General features: G+C 39.4%; 1 protein-coding gene across 2 annotated transcripts in view; it reads right to left on the bottom strand.

Annotated features, from left to right (window-relative positions):
* NKAIN2 (sodium/potassium transporting ATPase interacting 2) overlaps nt 1–10,686 on the bottom strand; it is a 1,047,208-nt gene extending 1,036,522 nt beyond the window's left edge. The window contains exon 1 of one of the 2 annotated variants that reach the window (XM_066373336.1): nt 10,100–10,686. In XM_066373336.1, the coding sequence (XP_066229433.1) occupies nt 10,100–10,153 (54 nt within the window). In that variant the 5' untranslated portion in view covers nt 10,154–10,686. The remainder of the gene's footprint in view (nt 1–10,099) is intronic. The other variant, XM_066373337.1, reaches the window with a different exon arrangement.
* Between the last annotated feature and the right edge of the window lie 401 nt (nt 10,687–11,087).

Genomic DNA, 11,087 nt, shown 5'->3' on the forward strand with positions numbered 1-11,087 from the left:
CCAGCCAGAATTTAACTACCATCTTTTGACTCAGAAAAAATGGCAACATTCCAAATGAAAGATAGATAAAAATGAAACTTCTGTTAAAAAATTAATTCCTGTGATAAAAGTAAAAAAATACATAATCCAATACATGGTTCCAATATTTAGAAAATCACACATTACTGGTTCACTATCACCAAACCTATGAGCAAATTTATTTAAAAAGAAAGAAGAAAAAAGGAGACCTAGGACTCTTTATGTACCACCTGTGTAATATCAAATTCACTGGCGCGTCGAAAGCTTTCAAATATTTAGCTCACTCTCTGCTCCCAATACCTATAGTTAAACACATTCTCTGACCCAATCTCATCTCTCTACCTCAAAGTAATCAAGTAGAACAAACAAGTAGCACCTGGGTATACCATATCCTCGAGGCGTACATGAACTTTATCTTAAAGAGAATGAAGTCAGAATCAATGTGTCCACAGGAATGAATTATGACCTCCAGAAGCAAGCTGCCTCCCACCACTGAGGGTGCCATACAAAGGAGGTGCTCAATGTCAAGGCAAATCAGCAAATCCATTCTCCAGGGGCCAAGACCACAGAAGGCAGCATACCACCACCAGGGTATAATGTTCTCTTCTCACTGGAGTCTGTAGAAGTCTTCCCCATTTTTCCCCAGTGCCACCATAAACTGCCCTTTATAAAAGCAATACTCCGAGAGCGCTGCCTTATATATCTCCGATGGCTAGAAGCCCATAGAGATAGGGCTCACGTGAATTCCCTGCCACTGAACATTCCAGACATAACACTGACTCTCCATCATTTGACACACAGCTGTCAGTTAAAGGATTTGAAACACCTCCTTATTCTGTTGTGTAATGGGCATCATACAGATGCATACAAAGACTACTGTTAACAGGAGAGATTTGATCCCTCCACTCCAAACTAAGACCCATTTGTTTGCAAAGAATGAAACACTGTTGTCGTTTTTAAATGTGCTACTGTTTTAGAGTGTATGCATTGATTAGAAAACAAAAGTCAGTATGAAGACTCACTTCTCACCACCGGCCTGCAAAGGCAAACATTTAGGATATGACGCTAAAAGAGTGAGTTTGGTTTTAGATGCAGGATACATCTAAATGTAGGCTGATCACCCATTGGGGTTAAAAGAAAGTGCTCCTGTAGATGCTCTCTACCAGGTGTTCGGAAGTTTCAAATATCCTTAGAAACTTATTACAACATGTCATCTTCTTTGCAACATCAGCAACTGTACTTGACTTGATTTCAGTGTGAAGGATTGTGACTTTTAGTGGCTGAAACATAATTTCAAGAAACTCAAGTACATGTAAAAATAATAGCCAAGTGTCTGAAAGCAATCTTCTTTTAATTTATTTTAACTCTTTTAACTCCGTGATGATAATATTCTTAAACATTGTTATGTATTACTATTTGTTAGATAACTGTTTCATGGGTTAAGAGTTTTCATACTGAATTCCTAGCCTCTAAATATTGTTTAGATAATAACATTAACTTTTAGACTGTATCATTAGCCTAGAGAAAAAATTCACTGAAAAGTGTTTCTGGAAATACTAGTTCCATGGAAGATTAATAGGGAGAATGAGAAGAAAAAAAAGAAAGTGGCTCCTTGCTTCACTGTAAGCACTTTGTCAGTATTTGCAGAAGTAAACAAAATTAAGCAAGGGCTTCTTAGCACTTCCAGGAGCTGCTAATATGTATTGTGACCTTAAGGGGTAAGGTAGGAGAGGGGATAAAACTTGCTTTGCACAACTTATTTAACCTCACAGCACATGTTTACTAGAATATTTTGCAGAACTAGCTCCCACAGAATACACTTTTAGAATTGCCAGCTCAAAAAAAGCATGCTGACTGGTTTATGAATCTCAGTTTAATTCTTAACGAACACTTACAGTAGGTCTATCTGCATAAGCACATCATTTTGTGTATATTTAAACCATTTGTACCTAGTGTTAAAATCCTTATTTATGTGGTCCTCCTCCCCAAAAAAATAATGTTGGGTGAAGATAAAAGGTTTCTACAGGAAATTAGTAGTTACAACTAGGGCAACTGGTCAAATGATATATAAACTCCTGTAACTACTCCTACTCTCGCTAGATGAATAGTTCCAAGATATTTAACTATTGACAATTACAAAAATTTTCCAGGAACTGAAAGTAACACAACAACAGAGATTTATATATATTTGAAAAGTTCTCTCATATAAACTTTGAGCACATTTTCTTCCTAGATGCTCCTACGTGTTCCGTAGGGTAAATAGGTCATGAATTATCTGCCCCATTTTTCAAATGAGGAAATGACATTCAGGAATATAAATGGTCTGAGCAAAGTCACAGTTATTTACTTGTCCAGTGTAAAAGCACTAGACTGGGCATAGAAAAATCGGCCTTCTCACTTAGCCCAGTGCTTTTTCAGCATATTCCATCCTCTCTCTCTCTCTTTCCCCCAGGCACAGTAACAAACTGTTCCAGAAATTTAGACTGAGGGGCTCAGCTAGCATAGAGGCAGCGGAAGAAACAGTTCCGCGCCAGCATCCCCAGCAGAGGGCATGGACTAGAGGCACTGGAATCGCTTTCAGGTTTTTCTATATCACTCATTACTGCAAGGACACAGATGCTGTAAAAAGACCTTCCAGTTCCCTTATTGAAAGTTCTCAATAAAACCTAAGCTAGCAGTCAGAAACAGGCACACTTGGTCCTAAAGAAAAGTTTTCTTGCACATAAGCAACAGGCCAAATGAAGAAATGAGCTAATTATCTACTAGATTTGGGTTAAAGAATTTCATAAACAGGTCGTGCATTCACATATCATTAAATGAAGACCATTAAATGGAGACCTATGTTCTAGGCCAGGAGTTTTCAAAGTTTCTTTCCTGAGAAGCATCATCCATGTCCCCTGGGAACTTATTAGAAATGCCAATGCTAGGTCTAGGCCCTCCCCCAGCCTAACGAGCCAGGACTGTGGTGTGGGCCCATGGTTTGTGTGGAGAAAGGCCTGCCGGTGATTCTGATGCACCTCAGGTTGCAGAAGTCTTCTAGGATAGTCATTGCATTTTTTAAATAACCGATTACTTAAAGTCATTTCCAACTATAATAATTTTAACTAATCTCACAATAGTGATCTGGATAGATTTAGGATTTGGGACATGTTAAAAAACAAAAAAAAAAAAAACCCCAAAAACAGGCAAATGACATTATTTCGCATGAGCCATTCATCAGGGATTGGTTTAAAAAAGAACAGGAATTTGAGAAAGATGAGTCCATTTCTTCTTCCCCCAGAATATTTTTTAAAGTTTACCTACGGAAGTGTCCAAGGCATGACTGAGTGGTTCTCAATAGTTGGCCAGAAATGCAGAGAAGCTGTACCTTCCTTCTCCACCCCTACACAACAGAAACACAAGCTATTACCAGCAATTACTTCTGTAGAGGAGAACTACGAGAGTGCTTTGAAGTGTTAGAGCACACTTGCACAGCCAGGGACACTGATTCTACAAGGGGCGTCTCTCCTGTTGTTCTCTAGCTCACAAACCATAGCAGCTCCTAGTTGTGAAAGCCAAGTCCACCTGAGCCAGACAGGAGCCTGGTATCAGCCTCCCCTCCCCCCTCTCTCCGCACTCCAGTCTGCTTAGTCTTGTGTTGATTACTGTGTCAACCAGGAATTAGTAGGTATACGTTGCCTTTGTTAGTAAAACAAATGTAAGCTACTTGATGTTTCCTGTTACGTGGAAAGGCTGAAGTGTGTAGCTCAGTGGCACAAACCCAGTCTGTCTTGAAGTCGGACAGATTCAGGTTTAAATGCAAGCTGTCCCACATACTAAAAGGCTAAATTAAGGAAGTGACTGAAACATTTCAAGTCTTCATTTACTCCTCTGTCTTATGGGGATATTACTATCTATTACCTATCTCATGTGATTATCAGCGAGGAATCAGTGAAAACGACACGTTTAGCATTCAGCCCAGATCGGGCTCCCAATAAATTCCAAAAGTTTTCATTAAGTATTTCACAAAGCTAGATTTTTAAAGCATAACAACTTTTAAAAACACAAAATTAAATTACTAATTTTTTTTTCAAAGTGCATATAAAAGTCAGTTTATTTTTAACACATCTCCAAAATTATATTTAGAGGGATCAAAGTGAGCATGTGATCCTTAAGTACTTTAAAAGGTAAAACTTACTAGCATTGAAAGTCATACCACTCCAACTCCAGGTTGGTAAAAAAAAAAAAAAAAAAAAAGTCAATAGCTTGCATCAGATTAAAAGTGACACCTATTTCTAGCAATTAGACCCAGTGCCTGTTTTAGAGTTTAAGCAAACAAACAACAAAAAAAGGGGTGGTGGTGGTGGGGAACACTGCTTTCAAGAAGATAGAGGAAGTAATGCCCTTAAATAGTAAGAGCTTTCAAATCTGAGCACACCTAATATATTAAAAAAAAGAGAAACCCGTTCAAAAATTTCATTTTCCTTCCAACCTGGATAAAGAAAATATAACTGCCTTCATAATTTTTAAATGTCTTCCAATTTCTTAGGGTTGGTAAGAACAAATGTTTCATACACTCTTATTTCTAATGTATTGAAGTTCAGTAGGTGTAAATGCAGTACTTGTTTCAATGTTATGGCAGGAAAATCCTAAATAAACATCATATCTACCTATCTATCTATCTATACACACACACACACACACACACACACATATATATATATATATTTATTTATTTATTTATTTATTTGTATTTTTCTGAAGTTGGAAACGGGGAGGCAGTCAGACAGACTCCCGCATGTGCCTGACCAGGATCCACCCAGCATACCCACCAGGGGGCGATGCTCTGCCCATCTGGGGCGTTGCTCTGTTGCAACCAGAGCCATTCTAGCGCCTGAGGCAGAGGCCACAGAGCCATCCTCAGCACCCGGGGCCAACTTTTTTTGCTCCAATGGAGCATTGGCTGCAGGAGGGAAAGAGAGAGATAGAGAGGAAGGAGAGGGGGAGGGGTGGAGAAGCAGATGGGCGCTTCTCCTGTGTGCCCTGGCAGGGAATCGAACCCGGGACTCCTGCACACCAGGCTGACGCTCTACCACTGAGCCAACCAGCCAGGGCAATAAACATCATATCTTGATGGCCTATGTATTTTATTGAAAATAAACAATAATCACGTTTCCATAGGAGAGAAAGGGCACCAAAATTGGAAGAGTTCATTATCTAAATGAAAAATACAAACAAGAAGTACTTCTGCTGCGTGTGTGTTTGATTTCTGATATTTGCATGCTATAAGGCATGGAAACAAGCTAATTTCCTTAATTATCAATTTAGTTTCAAAGCTACTTTTGGAAAAAAATTATACTGAGTTGACTGAAATTCTACAAAAGAACTAAAATATATTCTTTGAAATTTTAGCCATTAGTAATATATACAAATATTTAATGCAATGAATATCATAATTTTAATATTTTTATATCCAGTATAAATGTAGAAATGTTAAAAACCTGTTTCTGTCTCAGATTTTATTTTTGTCAAGTACACACGTGCAAGAAAAAGAAACAGACCAAGAAATAAAGACATCTTATTCTAAGGAGTCCCTGACTGCCATTCTGAAATTCTTGACTGGGCAGGAAGAGAGTTTGACCCCCAAGTAAAGCAGCATCACAGGGAAAAGGAGGTGGCAATGCCCGCCTGCATTTCTGGGCCACTGCCCACATACGGGCCCCATGCCAGAGATGACTCTGGCATTCTGCACAGGGGATGCTGCCCATCCAAGCCTTGACTTTATTTGAGAAAGAGGAACAGCTTTGTACAGATTGGCTCTTTGAAACTTCGCGTGTATGAGAAAAAAAGATGCTACTTGGTTTGTGAACCAAGAAAGAGGGCTGGGCACTGGAAGAAGTTCCTACATCTTTCTTGGCAAACATTAGAGGAGAGTAGCGCTGAATTACAACAAAAGGGTAAATTTAAAATGTTAAAATGTTGGGCTGCACGAATGGAAATTGTCTAAAAAGGAGAACGTTGTTTTACAATTTAGCAAACCCTTGGCAAACTTTACATCATGAGTTTTTGAAACGTTACCTGGAAATTTTTATTATTCTCCAAGTATTAGATTGGTTAACAATCTCTATATTTTATTATCAATGATACTTGAATCTAAACTGTTTCATCCCCTGAGCAGGCGTGTTTCTGACAGGTAAAGTTCTACACTTTTGGAGAACTTTCAAAACTTATGAAAGTGTCCTGGGAAAAACATTAACACTCTGCTGGCAGTTTTGAAAGCATTTCATGCAATGGTTTCTTTTCTAAGAAGTAATCCAGGAGCATGCAAGTATGAACCCTGCCTACAACCACAACGGACACTCCATAATTATAATAAATATGTTCTAATTTAGTCCATCTAAGTACTCATGGTGTTCTCTAATAAATATGTGCCTCTGAAAAATGCTTAGTAACTATGCAGTAGAAACCAACAGATCATTCTTAATTAAGCTTCAAACCTGCTTCTTCACACAGCTGCACACACATGTGTACTAACCTAATGGTTAGCTGCACCTGCTCCAAAATAGCAATATTTCATAGAGCACATGGCAAGAATGACATTTTCAAGTGTGAATCTGTTGAATGTAAATCTGTACTTTCTTTTGCTAGTTTATGACTCTCATGCTTTGTGCCACCTAGGAGCCTAGTGTACAAAAATGTGGGAGATTTTGAATTTCCTTACTTGAAAACAAGATTGTCTTTGCCATCTTAAATAAGTTATATCCTTTCATATGTTACTGAGTGATCTTTCATTGAGAAACATCTGCATAATAACTTCCAACATTTATATAAAGGACTATTTATTCAACTAAGCATTTTTTAAAAGCTTTAAACTCTTTCAAATTGCTACAAGTTGTAAATAAAAAGTTAAATTGTTTTTATCCTGTACCCACTATATCTACCACTTCAAATGTCATGATGATTTTTGTTACTATCTGAAATCTTCAGTTTCTGAGCATTAAGAACAGCAACGATAAAAAGAAAAGTACCTTCCTGAGATTATGAGCTTAAACTCAAGATTCTGCACATGCAGCAAATTGGTTTTCAAAGATCACATCACTTTTCGTAGGAATCACCCTAAAATTTGAAGTTGGAGTACCATATAGCTCAAATATCTTAATTTATGATATAGAGAAAGACTTTCTCATGAAATGAAAGTTTTATGTTATATCTTCATGGTATGAAATTATGATATCTTACCTCATAAACCCATTTCCTGATTTTTTTTAAAAGAATGTATATTTATCCACACTTCCAGTCTGCCAAACATTAAATTAAAAAGCCTGTCTAACATAATTAAAAGCAAATATGTAGAATCTTGACAGGGAACTTTCTCTGGAGAATTAGTCTCTGACCTTCCCTAGTTAAAGGATCAACTCTGTGTCTGCTCTGATAATAAAATGACAAATGAGGTTCCCATTTCCACAATACCAAAAGCTACCTCTTCTATTAAGATTAGTTGCAAGTTTAGGTAGACACAGATATTTCTTTAAGTCTAATAAAAATATAATCTGAAAATTACAGAATTGAAGGTAAATATTTTCAGAAACTTAATAGTTACTTAAGAAAGAAACTTAATAAAGTTTCTATCTTAGACTATCAATGTCTTCAATTAATTTGTAATTAATTGTAATTTGTAGTTGTAATTAATGTACAACTACATAAAAGACTCCACTCAAATGTTACAAGAACCCACACTATACATTTCAGAAGTAAACAAAACTAAGTGCACTTTTGTGTCAATCTGTGGTACATGAGTCATAACTTATTCTGGAGACCTGATATAAAACCATCTTTACTCTCAATAGCTCAAAGACCCAAAAAGTTTTTAAAGATCTGTCAAAAGAAAAGGAAAATATATACACCCACCTAATTTTTCTTTGCTCAGTGCTTTACAACTATTAACGTGCAAAAGAATTATTTTATTAAAATGAAATATTGTATTTATAAGAAGCAACAATTACCACTAACCTCTTGGGTCCTTTAAATGTGGTCATTTCACCCTATCAAACCAGTGGGATAGTCTTCATTCTTTGTTTTTTTTGTTCTGAACCTGCATGAGCATGGCTGCTAATTATATTATCCTGGTGGCACATAAGTCTGACTGGGAAAATCTCATGTTCCTATGGAGCATAAAATATTCCTTGAGATTCTAACATATAGACTTGCTTTGATCGAGCACTCCTATGTTGCAATGAGTTTTATTTCGTTAGAGAACTTAGCTTTGATTCAGAATTTCTGTTTCAGAAGTGAAGTAACACCTCTTCAACACACCACTGCATGCATGCATGCACATTAACACACACACAGAAACCTTTAGCCTTGTCTTACTGCATTGTGGATTTAGTTTCACTGTTTGTATATTTATGTTTTTCTAAAATTGTTCAAGTTCTTGAGGAGTTTGTATTCATACAAAACACCATATAAATTGAATGCCTACTCTTGCCTTAAGAAAACCCTACTATGTTAATGATCAAAGTTATATCATACTTTTAAATTGAAAATTTTATAAAGCATAAGAATAATCTTACATACCCACTCATTCTCAAACTTTTATGCTTTTACACAATGAATAAGAAAATGTACTCTTTTCTGAACCATATATGAACATAAAAATGTTTTGAAAATATTTATGCAATTTGGCATACTTGTCTTAATGCAGTTAAACAGAGTAAGATACTTTTTGTTCTGATTAGCTGTATATTTAGAGTAAAAATCCTTTATTGAAAAATTTAAATTAATATGTGGTAGAAAAAAATAAAATGGTTTACACATCAAGAAAATATCACAGTCTTAAGATTATATTAATACATCTTTTTCTTTAACCAAGAAATTCACAGATCAAAATATACAACATCAGACAACTTTCCTGGAATAGAAAAACATCCTGAGATAATATACAAGTAAAAGTGCTACTTCAGCTAAATATACTTACTAAACAAAACAATACCACTCATGACAACTGATAGAAAAGAACACTTAAGAAATTCTATCAGTTTCATCGCAAATCTTTGCTCTTTTGAACACTTTACTGGTTGGGCTCTCAGAAATTTCTTTCAGTTATGTAGTCCTTTCATCCTTTATGAAACAGCTGTTGGAAACGCAAGTGACTCTTCAGATTAATGATACTTTCCAGGTAAAGATATTTGGTAACAGGAGTGAGCATGTACCTCCTACCTCAATACCTCAAATTAACCATTTACAGTGGTATATTTCTCACCTCTGAAGTATTTTCAGCCCTCTTTTTATTGCCCTTAGGTAATTTAAATTCAGACATGACATTTTTCCATTTTTGGCTCCTTGCCTCTTTACAACTGAACAACATTCCTCAAAAAGTACATAAAATTCTCCATCCTATAGGATGAGACAAAAGTACCTATTTCAGGAGCAATTACATACACAATATAAGACAGAATTCTTTTTTCCTTAGAATTATTTGTAATAATTGTGATTTGAAGGCTACTGTTTCAGTCTATGGCAATGTCGTTGCTGAGTTCATCGAAGTATTTCTCTTCAATCTACATACTTTTAAAACTCAGCGTGGCTTCACGATCTGACCCCTGTAAGGATACCATCTGCCCTACATCGTGGTTTGTTACAGCATTATACTTATAAGACAATATAGTCCATGAAAAATAACACATGTCAATGAAGAAACAAAGATACTGCAAAAATTAGTATATGAAAGAAAAGTAAAAAATGCTATATGTTTTAACACATTTATAGCAAATTATGTGATCACGTTGTTACACTAATATAAATGCAAAGCATAAAGGAACAAGGCTCAATCTTGCTTTGCTTGAAGAAATTAAAACAAGTTTAACCCGCACCTGCCAAACTGTCTTCAGAGGGACAGAAATAGATGGGGACAGAAAGGCTCACCTCTCCTGGAGCACCCCAAGTGCGTCTCCCTGAACTCATTTTAAATATAGGCAATATTATCTGTCACCTTTTCTCTTTTACTTTTTCTTCCATTCTAATCAATGGCAGACCCTTGACTGAACTCCCCTGCCCACTATCTCAAAGACACATTACAGAATAAGAGGACCCAAGTGTCACTTACCAGTTGCATGCCACAGATAAAGATAAGCGTGCACCTGCCATTGCAATAACCCATGGTTTCCGAGACCCCTGCCACAGCCAGACTGTCCCACGTCGGCCACCGTCAAGCCCCCACTTTATCCAATCAGATCGTCGGGAAGGACAGGCAAACCTGCCGAGGGCTCGGGGGCTCCGGGCTGCTGCTGCCAGCGTCCTGGGAAGTGACAGGCATTAGGACCTGCAGGCGCCGCGGCGGCGGCAGCTCCAGCCGCGCCCGCCACACATACCTTCACTCGCTCCTTGCACACGCCGCGCCGCGGGCAACACCACGCGTAGAGACGCGCCCGGGGCCCGCAGGGGCAGCAGCGGTAGCCTCGCAGCGCCGCCGCGCCCACGGGCATCTGGCCGCGAAGTTTCGCCCCCGCCGCTCCCCGCGCAGGCTCGCCCCACGCCGCCCGAAGCGGGCTTGCCCCACGCTCTCCGCCCGTCGCCCTTGGGGGCGGCCGCCCGCCTCCCTGCGCAGCAAGCGGCTCCTGTGCGCGGGGATCTGCGGGGCCAGGCGGGCGGGGGAGGGGGCGCGGCGCGGGCCGGGAGGGGGCGTCCGGGATCCCCGGTCCGGGCGGCGACGGCTGCTGCGCGCGGTGATGCGGACCGCCGCCGCGTCTCGCAGCCGCGCGTCTTGCCGCGGCGCTGCCCCTCCCTACGCCCAGCTGTGTTAATCCTCCTACAACAAATCCTTCAACCTGCTCCCCGCCGCCCCCTCCCAAGACGTCAACTTCTTCCAGCCCGGCCCGGCCTGCCGCCGAGGGGGCTGTTGCAGCGTCTAGGCGAGGAGGACCTACGCAGAAGCGGCGGCTGCGGCAGTGGTGGCGCTGGGGTCCGAGGGGCGTAGAGTCCGGGAGGCATGTCTGTGGCTTGCTGGGGGAGTGGAGGTGCTGCGCCCACAATCGAGCTCGGAGTTCTATAAGCAAGCGAGCCGGGCGCGAGCGCGCGCGCGCGGTTGTGTGTGT

This window comes from Saccopteryx leptura, chromosome 3 (genome assembly GCF_036850995.1).
Source record: "Saccopteryx leptura isolate mSacLep1 chromosome 3, mSacLep1_pri_phased_curated, whole genome shotgun sequence".
In the NCBI taxonomy this organism is placed as follows: Eukaryota; Metazoa; Chordata; class Mammalia; order Chiroptera; family Emballonuridae; genus Saccopteryx; species Saccopteryx leptura.